Here is a 13,359-nt window from a genome sequence, read left to right as displayed (position 1 = left end):
TTGTCATTCGTTTTTGCCTAATACCTTGCGCAGCCGTCTAGCTGCGTTAAATCTCTATCTTGAGAATCAACGCCTCAAGCAGTTAGCCCTTAGGATGGATCCAGCATCAGAGGTCGCACCTGAACGTTCGCTCATGAAGGCCAAGGTTCCTAGGCTGCCTTCGCCTGCCGCACTGCTTCCCGACGCACCATCAACTGCCAATCTAGGGGTTGAGGTGCAATATGAGGGATCTGTTGACTGCAGCGACGTCCTTCAAGGAAGCAGTTTTGCAGCCGACAACTGGCATGTCCTCTGAACTCACTCCGACATCGACACCTGTCGAGGGGGAACCAGTTTCGGTGATACCTCCGGCAGAGATCCAGACATCGAATGTGCTAATCTCCAGACCCGACGCCAGGCCACTCTTCTTCCTCTCCGGCCAAAAAGAAACAGAAAACTAAACATACCACCCCTTCTTCAGAAGTCACACCAGATTGGCAGGCTTTCACTTCCTCTCTCATGCAGGCCTTCATGGCCCTTAAGCCTTCAGCCTCCACCACTTCTGCCCTGCTTCATCTGAGCCCTAAGCCGGTCTCTGTTTCTTCCCTCCCATTCATAACCCCTTAGGTCAGGGAAGAACAAAAGGACTCTCTCTTCGTCAGAGGAGTCCATTTCTTATGTTTCCCAGATTGCCTCCCTCCAGGAATATTACTCTCTGTATGAGGAATCTGTGGAGGGGGACTCTCCCCCTGAGGACATTACTTTTGGTGAGACCATCACCAAGATGAAGGATTACTTTAAATGGGACACTTCCCAAATGATTGACGCCCAAAAAAGGTACTTTGAACTGCTGAAAGTGGAATCGCCCTCCCCTACAGCAGTTACCCCTGTTCTGCCTGCTTACTTGGAACCTTCAATGCGGCCTCTAAGGCCCCTGACTCCCAGCCTCGGTCCCCCTAAGCATCCTGACTGCTTCTATAAAGTACCAGAGGACCACAAATTCTTAGTTAAGCCACCCTTGGCGGACCCAGCTCTTATTGCCACCACGGCAGATAAGCAACCTAGACTGCTGCCCTCTGCCTCCCTACTACCCACTGACAAAGACAGGACATGGATAGGATGAGGAAGGTGTACATTTCTTCTACTTTGGCTTAAAGAGCCATAAATTATCAGACCCACATGACCAAGTATGCATTAGACTTGGTCTTTCAAGCCTCCTCCATGCTGGCTTCCTTGCCTGACAGTCCCAGCAAGACGGACATCTCATCCAAACTTTCCTTGGCCCAACAGGTAGCCAGGCACTCCATAAGGTGCAGCTATGATGCTGCAGAAGTATCCACCAGCTGTGCAGCATCTGCTTCACCCCTCAGGAGGTACTCGTGGCTAAGACTCCAGAACCTCCCCGAGGACTTCCAAGTGTAAAATCCTGGACACCCCTCTGGACCACACTGTGCTGTTTGGAAAACAATCCGCTGAACTTTTTAAAAAATCTACAAGAAAAAAGCAAAGAGCTCCAGCACATTAAGCACCTGCTAGTGTTACCCAGGTGACTCCATAGTCAGACACACTGACGTCCCACTCACCAGGCTGAACAAGGAGAGGGTCACAGTAAGCTGCCTATCGGGCGCTAGAATCCGCCACATAACACAAGCACTCGGGTCACTCCACAGCAAGTACAAATATGACACAGTCATTGTCCATGCTGGTGTGAACGACCTGAGACGTACCTCCCTGGACTACATGAAGAGAGACATAGAGGAGCTCTCCGATTATGTAGCCCAGGCAGGTATGACCCTGACCCTGAGCAGCATCCTTCCTTCACCAAGAATGATGCCACGACAAGATGATCAGCTTTAACAATTGGCTTAATTTCTGGTGTCATTCAAAGGGGATCCAGTGTCTGTCTGCCTGGGATGACATGCTTGACAAGCCACGCTGCTTCGCAAGGGACGGCTTGCACTTGTCACCCCTTGGTTTCCGGATATTGGCTAAGGCTCTTGCCACCCCCATAGTGCCTTTTTTAGGCAAGGCTCAAATTCTAAACCTACCACCCTAGAAAACAAAAATGGGAAGAAACTAAGGGTAATGCTGCTCAATGCCAGAAGTCTAAATCTCAAAATGCACGCACTCGAGGCCCTTCTCAGTATGGAGAACATCGATGTCTGTGCTGTGACTGAAACCTGGTTCAAGGCTCCTGAGAGCACCCCGGCACTATCAGGTTTTACCTCATATCATGCATTCCAGCCCCAAAACCCGGACCACACCACAAAAGGAGGGGGTGTATCCATATTCATCAAGGATACCCACACCTCCAGGTTGGTGGGAACGCACGAAGCATCGGAAACCATCCAGGTGCAATTAACCATAGGCAAAACTGCTCTACAATTTGTAGCATGCTACAGGCCACCCTCTCAAACTCAGGAACCCCACACAGCCTTCCTGAAGACACTGGAGGGTATAAATGTATCTCCAAACACCATTATATTGGGTGACTTCAACTACCCGAATATAGACTGGGAACATTACTCAAGCCCAAATGTTCTAGCCCAAAGGTTCCTGGAGTTCATAAATTCAAATGCCATGGAACAACTAGTCATCGTTCCCACAAGAGGAGAAAATACACTAGATCTCATCATCACAAACATGGGGACAAAATGCTCCACACCGGAAGTATATCCCTCATTGGTGAGATCAGATCATAAACTAATCTCACTGGATATCCACATCCCGCCCCCACCCCAAACAAAAAAGACCACAGTGAAGAACTTCTCTAAAGCAAACTTCACACTACTCAAGACTGGTGTGGTATCCTTCAAGGCCCTCGAGCCAGTGGAAACCACAACCCAAGCTGCGGAAGCCCTTACAAATGCCTTCTACGAACACCTCCAGGACTGCATGGATCAGGCAATCCCTAATAAAACCAAGACTCTTTCCACCAAGGGCAAATGTCCAGTCTGGTGGACCTCAGCCATAAACAAACTTTACAATAAGAGGAGAAAGCTGTTGCATGATAGAGCAAAATCCATAAAAGAGAAGACACCTTTGATCATTATTAGTAAAAAAAATACGAGCACTCATAAAATCATCCAAGGCCAACTTTGAGAGAAAAATTGCCATAGATTCAAAAGACAATCATAAGGCCTTCTTCAGCTATGTTAGAAACCTGGGTGGAAACTCCCAGATATGCTCAGAATTAGTCCAAAATGATACAAAAATCACTGAACCCACAGACATTGCCAACATACTGGCAAACAGGCTCAGTGCAAACTTCACCCCCTTCTCCCCCCCCAAAAGGAGAGATAGCTATCCCAGCGGAGTGCAGCCTTCCAGACATCTCCAATGCGCAGGTGAAAGCTGCTCTCTCTAAAGCTAAAAACACAGCATCAATGGGACCGGATGGTGTCCCCGGCTGTGTGCTACACGAACTCAATGAGGAACTAAACCCGCACATAAGGCAGCTGTTTAATCTTAGCCTTACCACAGGATACGTGCCCAAGGAGTGGCGTACGGCAACTGTGGTCCCACTCCACAAAGGCGGTGCCTCTACGGACCCTGGTAATTACCGCCCCATAAGCTTAACAAGCCTGGTCTGCAAAGCTATGGAGAGGATCATAATGGAGCTCATAAACAAAGACATAGGGGACTTGCAGACATTGGACCCGACCCAGTTTGGCTTTGTCAAGGGCAGATCATGCCTTTTGAACTTGGTCGACTTCTTCGAAACAGTCACCAAGGCCATTGATGAGGGAAAGGCAGTCCATACAGCCTACCTTGACCTTGCAAAAGCTTTCGACACAATACTCCACTCTGGTATTATAGAGAAACTTACCAGCTTAAATGTAAACCCGTATGTCACAAGATGGGTTGAAAACTGGCTAAAGGACAGAACCCACAGGGTTGGAGTAGCTGGCGCCATGTCAGACTCCAAGCCGGTCACAAGTGGTGTCCCACAGGGCTCAGTCCTTGGCCCCCTGTTGTTCGGCATCTACTTCTCAGAAGTACAGGCTAACATAGGAGGACTATGGCTGACAAAGTTTGCAGATGACTGCAAACTGGGAGCCATAGTGGAAAGTACATCGGACACAGATATCCTTCAGAGGGGACTCACGGAAACTGATAGCTAATGCCAGAGCCATGGCCTGAAGTTAAATGCCAAAAAAAATGTATAGTCATACCCTTCGGGGAAAAACAAGGTAACCCCAAGCTACCATATAGGTGGCAATCCACCAAGCACAGAAGAGGTTATCAGGGACCTGGGGACCCAGGTTGACAGTGGCCTTTCTTTTGACACTCACATTGCTAAAGTGGTTAGAAAAACCTTCTACATTGCCCACCTGATCATGAAGGGATTCACATCCAGATCAAGTGAGGTCATTGTTCCCCTGTACTCTTCACTTATCAGACCAATGATATAGTACAATGCCCCATTCGGGATGCATCTCACCCGACACCTGCAGCAATTGGAGAGACCCCAAAAGTTCCTCACCAAAAGGATAAAGGGACTCCAAAATCTGTCATATGCTGCCAGACTGAAGAAACTCCAGCTCTATTCAGTCGCATACCGTCTGCTCAGAGGTGACCTGTGCCTGCCATACAAGGCCATGTCCAACCCAGAATTAATGGACATGCTCCACCTAAAAAAATCCAAATCTACCAGATCCACTAGAGCAAGCGACTTAAACCTTAGCACGGATATAAATAGGACATGCTGGAGGGATAGATTTGTCACCCGGAGACTCCCTATGTTGTGGAATAAAATCCCGGTCCATGTGAGGCAGAGCACCTGGCTGGCTCTGTTCAAGAGAAATCTTGACCGGTGGATGGGAGATCGTAGGTTTACCCCGGGAATCATCTCTGTGTCACTGCTGGACAGAGGCACAACAAACTAATGGGCACAGTATTTTTTAACATAAGGGGTGGCGTAAGCCACAAAAACTCTGGGCTAGGCTTATAAATGCCTTAGGGCAGATAGCCTAGTATAAACCTATGAACCTATACCCAAGTATTAGAGGAATTACCTTGCTAAAGCCACCTTTGTAAGACGTACTGCACAGCCCTCCTCTTCCAGGTCCAGGAGAGTGGTGAGAAAACCTAACTCCAGATCCTCTGCTCCACCACAGCAACCTAGACAGCCCTTTCAGGACAGAAGAGGCCCCAGTATGCCTTGCCCACCTCCCCGTCTCAGCCCGCCTTTCCCACTCTCTCCCCCTTTGGCAGTCCATCACTTCAGACCAGTGGGTCTTAAAAAGTATCCAGAAAAGGTACTTCCTACCCTGGAAAGAGAAGCCACCCAGAAGTGGCATCCCATGCCTCCCAAAAACCAGGCCCATCTCATGCCACAAGTTCTGGCAGATCTTTCACAGCTAGGCACCATAGAGCCCGTTCCTCCAGGACAAGAAGGAAAAGGGTTTTACTCCAGTCTCTTCCTGGTCCCCAAAAAAGATGGCCCCTGGAGACCCATCTTAGATCTGTCCTTTCTAAACCTGCATCTTCAGGTACTCTCTTTAAAAATGCTCTTTCGCCCCACCTTGCTGCCTCTCATTCCAGCCAAGGCCTTCATGGTCAGGCTAGACATAAAGGAAGCCTACCTGCACAATACCCATCAGGAGTTCCCACAGACCATTCCTGGGTTTTTCTGGCCCTTCCTCCCATTTCCAATTTACTGCCTTGCCCTTTGATTTATCCACAGCCCCCAGGGTCTTTACAAAGTGCCTAGACCCAGCCATTGCCTTTGCAAACTCGAGGGGTACAAATTTACCCTTATCTGGATGACATGCTGATTTCCGGCAGAGTCCAGCAATGCTCTATTAAAGCATCTACACTTCACCATGTGCCTTCTGCAGAACCTAGGATTTGCCATCAACCTTCCGAAATCCTCTCTGATCCCACGCCAGGACAAGATTTTCCTCGGCTGCAGAATCAGAACAGACACAATGAAGGCCTTTCTACCTCAGGACAAGGTTCTGTCTTTAACTTCCCACTTCCAGGAAGCTCTACTATCCTGAAAGGTGATGGCAAGGCATTTACTCCGCCTCCTGGGTTTGATGACACAGCAACCATCCCCATGCTACCTCTGGTAAGAATGCACATGTGCAAGCTGCAGTGAATCCTGAAGACTTGGTCCCAGCACCTACATACCCTAGAACAGGCCATTCCCCTCCTTCCCTGTCTGAAAACAGAAATCAACTGGTGGATCTAGCAAGTGAAATTGAACCCAGGGCTTGCACTACAGCCCCCCACCCCAACCCAAGTTATGCATACAGATGCCTCAGATTCAGGTTGGGGAGCAACTCTGGCCTCTTACAAGATTCAGGAAAAATGGCATCCCTCTCTTCAGGCCAAACACATCAATATCATGGAAATGACAGCAGTTTTCTTAGCTCTACAAACCTTCACCCCCCCCCCTTCTGGTTCCAGGGGTGCTCCGGATTGTCACCGTCAACACCATGGTGATGTGGTAGCCCAACAAGCAGGAGCACAGCAACAGTTATGTCCCTCCACAAATGGTGAGCCACCACTGATCCCGGGAACTATCTCCCTATTAGTCTGATGAGCTTGGTCTGTAAGGCCATGGAACGTATCGTCATGGAACTCATAAAGATATTGGTAACCTCCAAACTCTGGACCCCATCCAGTTCGGGTTTGTGAAAGGCAGATCATGCCTCCTGAACCTGATCGACTTCTTTGAGGCAGTCACCAAAGCTGTAGACTAGGGTAAGGTGATTCGCACAGCCTATCTTGACCTCACCAAGGCTTTCGACACCATCCCCCATTCTGGAATTATAGCTAAAATCACTAAACTAGGTATAAATCCCTACGTCACAAGATGGGTTGTCAATTGGCTCACTGACAGAATCCACACACTCTAAAAGGTGCAGACTCCAAGTCTGACTTCAAACCGATGATAAGTGGAGTACCACAGGGTTCAGTCCTGGGACCTCTCCTGTTTGGTATCTACTTCTCTGAAATACAGGCTCACAAAAGGGTTCTCATCTAGGAAAAAAGAGGTCATTGTTCCCCTCTACTCGACGCTCATTAGGCCTATTATAGAGTACAACACCCCTTTTGGTATGTACCTCGCAAGACATCTGCAGCGGCTGGAAAGGCCACAGAAATACCTCACAAAGAGGATTACTGGCCTCAAACAGATGCCCTACACTGACTGCCTCAAAAAACTCCAGCTTTACTCCGTAGCATATCCCCTACTCCGAGGTGATCTCTGCCTAACATATAAAGCTATGTCAAACCCAGAGCTGTTGGACATGCTACACCTAAAGAAATCCCAATCCCTCCGAGCTACATGCTCTAGGGACCTAACCTTGTCAGCAGAATAAACAGGATGTGCTGGAGGGATAGATTCCTGTCCCAGAGGCTTTCCATAGTCTGGAACAAGCTACCCATCTAACTCGAGCAAAGTTCCTCAGTAGCACTCTGCAATAAAAATCGTGATAAGTGGATGGGGAAATAGGAAATACACCCTGTGGATCACTTCTGTGGCTCTGCTCGACAGGGGCTCTGGAAAATACCTTTCTTGGGTGGTGTAAGCCAGGGAACCTTGTTGGCTAGGCTTACTTGGGCCCTTTGGCTGATAGGCCTTTGTTCATGGGTAGGTACTAGGCTATCAGCTGTGCAGTCTGTCCCTGCTGATATGGGACTTCGCCTCCTGGTTCACCTTAATCCTGCAGGCGGTCTACATGCCCTCACAGAACCACCACCAAGCAGATCTGTTGAGCAGGACCTCCTGCCTCAACATGAATGGATGCTGAACAGGGAGGTGGTCTTGGACATAGTCCACCGGTGGGGTGCTCCACAAATAGACCCGTTTGCCCCCCCCCCCCCAGAACAGGCAACTACAGAACTTTTGCTCAAAAACCCACTCCCCTCTAGCGTGGAGTGTGGACGCTTTCAGCATTTCTTGGGAGGGGAAGTTCCTTTATGCCTTCCCCCCCATTCCCACTGATTCAGAAAGACAAACCAAAAATCTTGTTAGTGACTCCCTACTGGCCAAGGCAGCACTGGTTCCCCCTACTTCACAAACTAGCCAAGGGCAGTCCCTTCAAACCTACAAGGTGTACCTATTGTCACATGACAAAGGAACTCTCCTACACCCACAGGTACAGATGTGTCTGACAATGTGGGTTTTAAACTTTTGATTCCTTTCAGGCACCACTACTCTGAGAACATGCTTTCAGTCCTAAGGGAGGCAAGAAAACCTACCACCAGAAAATCTTACCTGGCTAAATGAGAAGATTTGCAAATGGTGTCTGCAAAAGGGAAGGGACCCCAGCTCTGCCGAGGTTCCACTGGTTCTAAACTACTTGTGTCAATTGATAAAAAGTGACCTTTCTTCTGTAAAAGTACATCTCTCTGCCATATCAGCCTGCCTGCCCCTGCAACCCCCCTTGCTGGCCAGGCTCGACTTAAAAAGCTCTTTCTTAAAGGGGTCTTGCACATGAGACCACCTAGGAAACCTATCCCTCCTCCTTGGGACCTTAACTACATCTTAGAGAAATTAACCCAACATTCTTTTGAACCTGCTGGGCCTTCCTCCTTACAGATGTGTACATGGAAGACAGTCCTTCTGGTGGCTATCAGTTCAGTCAGAAGAGTGTCAGAGCTGCAGGCTCTAATGGCCTGTCTCCCCTACACCGTCTTCCACAAAGTCGGGGTGTCCTTGCGAACCAATCCCTTCTTTATGCTTAAAGTGGTCAGTGATCTCTCTGACAACCAATCCATTCATCTGCCCACCTTTTTCCTCATGCCCACTAACGAAGGGGAGAGAATACTGCACTCCCTGGATGTGCATAGACAACTTAGATAATACCTGGACAAGACCAAGACCATCAGAAAGAGTAACCAGCTCTTTGTCTCCTTCCATCCCAGAGCCCTGGGCAAGGCAGTTTCCAAGCAAACCATTGCATGCTGGATCAGAAAAGCTACGTGCTTCTGCTACTCTCACCATGGAAAGGAGCCCCCAAGGGGAATCCAAGCCCAATCTACTAGAGCTGTGGCCACATCAAGGGCCTTCATGAAAGGCCTAGACACAGCATCCATTTTGGAAGCAGCCACCTGGGCCACTGTCCATACCTTCACCAAGCATTACAAATTGCACCAAGCTTCCAGAGCTAGGACAGGATTTGCCAGGGCAATCCTGCAGGGTTTTGCAGAAACCTCTGCATCTACCACCACCCTCTTATCTTCTTAAGCTGTGGTATTCTCCCACACCTAGAATACTGCAACCTAGGAATAGAAGGACATAGAATAGTTGTGTAAAATCTTACCATAACCATAGATGTCCTTCTCATCCATGTTGCAGTATTCCTTCCCACCCACCAGCCCCCCCCCCCCCCAGGTCTTGTACCTTCCTGTACTACCTACATTTCAGTAGGTCTCCAAGTCACACACCTGAAGCAACTGGCACACCTCCTGCTGGGCATTATTCTCTGCCTGCTGGCCTTCAGGTTCTGAGGGTTGTGCATGCAGATGTCACATTTAAGGCCCCTTGGTTTATGTCCCTACTTGTGAAGTCCCATGCACACTAAAGCAGCCAAGCTGAAGCTTTTGTATAGAAGCTGACGTACGAGTCGCCTGAGGGCTGGAAATCCCACACCTAGAATACTGCAATATGGAAGAGAAAGGGACATCTATGGTTATGGTGAGATTTTACACAACTATTCTTTTTCTGTCTTACCTTTTGGACTATCCACTGCACCAAGAGTGTTCACAAAATGTCTAGCTACAATTATAGCTCATTGCAAGCTACAGTGTATTCACACTTTGCATGTTTAGATAACTTGTTTATCTTTCCAGGGTCTTTTTCAGTGTCTGGAATCTCTCACATGGGTGAGAGATCCCTTGTATAAGGTGGGATTCTAAGCGAACGTTCAAAAGTAATTTTGATTGCTCCATACAGGATTATATTCCTAGGGTGTATGTTAGACACACCGGTTCAAAGAGCTTTTCTTCCCCAGGAAGAAAAAAAATCTGTATCTGTTTCAAAGATTTTTCTACTTTGTCTTCTGTCACTGAGAGGAATACTGCAGAACTTTAGGTCTCCTAGCATCTACAGTTCTTGTGATACGGCTAGCAAGACTCCACACGAGAATGATACAATGGTATCTGATGTATCTTTGGTCCCAGTGCCAACACCCATTCTCTTTTCAAATCCCAATTCACATTTTTTTAGAAGAGGAATCACTTGGAGACAGCAAATTTCCCCTAAATACAGGTCTGCTGTGCTTCCCCATTGGTCAAGTACAGTCAGTCACCAAAGATGCATTGGATTTTGCTTGGGGAGCAGTTTTCATTCTCTGAATCATGTTTGGTCCCCTGGACCTCTTCAAGTTGTTGCAGACAGTACCACATTGATGTCGTACATGAGTAAGCAAGAAGGAACCAGGTCTTTCTTCCTTTGCCAACTAGTCATGTTGGCTTGCGATACAGCCTCAGCACAGTCTCATTTTCCAGGCATCCTACATTCCATCAGAGCAAAATTGGAAACTAGATTAGACTCTCTTCCAAGATTTAATCCATCTGTGAGGGAAGTTCAAGTAAACCTATTTGCCTTCTCTTTGAATAATCAGCTGGCAAAACTTTGCTCCAGGACTCCACACAAGAAAACTTTGAAGACAGATGCCCTTTCCTTTACTTTGAATGGACGGGAATGTTCCTGTATGCGTTTCCACCCTTTATTCTGATATCTAGGGTACTCAAGATTCAGAAGGAATCTCCCAAGTTCATTGTGGTGACTCCCTTCTGTCCCAGGCAGCAGTGTCTCTCCCTTCTTTTGGAAATGGCCAGGGGCATTTACCACAAGCTTTTACATAGAATGGATCTATTCACATAAAATCAGGGGTGTTTGATGCACCCTTTCCCTAATCAACTTCAGCTGATTGTCTGGGTGATGGGGTCTTAATTCCCTTTAGGGCATCTATTTACTGAGGACTTGCTGCTGTGAAGAAGCTTGTGGAAATTGCCCCTTGTCATGCAAGCTCTTCAGGTGAGAAAGGATACTACATAATTAGGATGTCCACAGACAACTCTGGTACTATCTTGACAGAATAAAATCTTTCATATCTTCAGACCAGTTCATTCTTGTGAAGATAAAAAGAAGGGAAAAATCTGTGTGAAAACAGTTTCCAAATGGTTGTCCTGGGGTATTCCCTTTCGCTATTCTCAGTGTAACATAACTGTTCCAGACAGGATCAAGATCCAGTCTGTCAAGGCCTTGGCTTCATCTGTGGCTTTTTGGAAAGGGTTAGATTCTAGAAGTATTTCAGAAACAGGAATTTCCTCTGTACATGCTTACAAAGCACTACAAGCTTGTTGCCTTCTCTAGGCAGAGGCTTTGCTAGGATCATTCTCCAGGGGTTCCTGGACCCTTTTCCTTCCACCTCCCAAATGTTGTAAGCTCTAGGGTAATCTACCCATATAGCTAAGGCTACTGCAGCTCAGTGATAAATATGATGAGCATAGTGTAGTTAAACTTACCATAAGAGTAGATGCTTGAATGATAAGTGCTTCAGTAGCCACGCCTCCCTCCATCCCCCTTTGTGTGTGTGTCTGTCTATGTGACCAGTTCAGCCTCCTTCTCTCAACTGGCATGAAAGCTCTGAAGGACTTAACAGTCAAACCTGTGTTTCTGCCTAATGGTATGAACGTGTGTGAGCTGCCCTGAAGCTTTGAAGTCTGGACTGTCAAATCCTTGCCAGGATATAACCCGTGTAGCTAATGCTACTGCAGCAAGGATCGATATGATGAACTTCACTGAGCATCATACCTCTCAAATGTCCAGATTTGTGCATTGTATTTTTGTCCTGTTCCCCATAAAATTTGTGGTTTTCTAGATTTTTGGGGCAAATCGGTGAGAATGGAATTCACTAAATAATAGCAGGCATTTGAGTTTGACTTCATATCCTTCAAAAAATACATGGTAACACAAAACCTTTTATTCTAGCAACTTACTAAGTTTATAAGAGCAGTATTTCAGATTTGTCCATTATTTTGGCATTGCTCAGATTTTTTTTATGCTAAGAGGTTGAGAGGTATGCTGAGCTTAACAAGTTGAAGTATGGCTAAAGAAATGTGAGAATAGCTAAGGAATAGTACTTTGGATTAAGATTCAGGATGCCACAGCCATATGTACGCCTTTTGCAGAAGGGAACTACCTGCATTTCAGATGTGCAAAGGGCAGGTCTTTGGAATCTCATTTTGGACTTGAGTGCAAGTTCTTTTGCTATCTTTTTCTAGTAAATGTAGCGATAGTCATTATTTAATGTACTGTTTTGTCCCTGGTCCTGATTTTTCTTTTCCTCTTGGTTTATAATACAGAATGACTCATGCTGTCATAAATATTTGCATGTTTCCAAAGTCTGTTCATAAGAATGAAGGAGTTGTAAGAAAGTCCACTTGATAGGCATCCTGTAAAGTGATCTGTGTGATTGCAGGAAGATTCAGGAAATGCAAGCAACTATGGAGGCAAAGTTATTTGTAAACATTTCCCTTTGTCTTAGTTGTGGGATATTCTTGCAAAAGACTTTGGTATTTTACCGTTCATCCAAAAGTTTAGAACCACGTTTGTCGATGTGATTTAGATATCCTTCCCATAGAACGTTTATAATGCGATACCATCCTTCAGTGAAACAATGTAAAAAAAAATATTTTTTAAAAGCTTTTAGGTCATTGCAGTTTGTTTACTGTACATTTTTATTTTTTACTTGAACAGGAAGCCTCAACTTTTGAAGGGAGTCTATGGAATGGGATTCAACAGGCCTTCTAAAATCCAGGAGAATGCTTTGCCTATGATGCTTGCAGACCCGTAAGTACTACTGCATTTACTTTAACATGTGTACAGTTCCCAGTGGTTACTTTGCCTTTTTATGTACAGCATAAATGATTGTCATAAATCTGTGTCTTTGGCTACCTTGATTAATTATTACCAATAAATGGACAGTTCTTGCATTGTAGGTCTTCTTGAAAGTTTATCATTCCCATTGCTCAGTAGCCTTAAGGCTAAATGGCTTGTGCCTTGCCCAAGATAGAACAACTGGCCAATTTGCAAAAGCTCTGGCTCCTGTGTACACTTCCACTCTGACTGCTGATTGGTTAGCCCTGAGGAGGGAAATCAGAAGTTGGAGTAGAAAATTAAGAACTTTCTTGCCATCTCATGAAGAAGCAGATTAGTAGCTTCATAGTAGCAGCAGCTGGCAGTTCATCTTTCTGACAGATAAGTCCCCTTTGGGAACGCTTCCACACTGAAAATTTAATTTTGTGTGTGTATTATATATGTATGCATCTCTCTCTCTCTCTCTCTATATATATATATATATATTTATATATATATATATATATATATATATATGTTTATATATATCTATGTTT

General features: G+C 46.2%; 1 protein-coding gene across 2 annotated transcripts in view; it reads left to right on the top strand.

The window, feature by feature from the left end:
* LOC122793619 (ATP-dependent RNA helicase DDX19B-like) overlaps positions 1 to 12,810 on the top strand; it is a 622,575-nt gene extending 609,765 nt beyond the window's left edge. For both annotated transcript variants that reach the window (XM_044061802.1, XM_044061801.1), the window contains exon 6: positions 12,704 to 12,810. In XM_044061802.1, the coding sequence (XP_043917737.1) occupies positions 12,704 to 12,800 (97 nt within the window). In that variant the 3' untranslated portion in view covers positions 12,801 to 12,810. The remainder of the gene's footprint in view (positions 1 to 12,703) is intronic.
* Positions 12,811 to 13,359: the final 549 nt, after the last annotated feature.

This window comes from Protopterus annectens, chromosome 2.part0 (assembly GCF_019279795.1).
Source record: "Protopterus annectens isolate FY-2018-M chromosome 2.part0, PAN1.0, whole genome shotgun sequence".
NCBI lineage: Eukaryota > Metazoa > Chordata > Ceratodontiformes > Protopteridae > Protopterus > Protopterus annectens.
The sequence above is the reverse complement of the archived record's forward strand: the minus strand, read 5'-3'. Positions and strand labels throughout refer to the sequence as shown.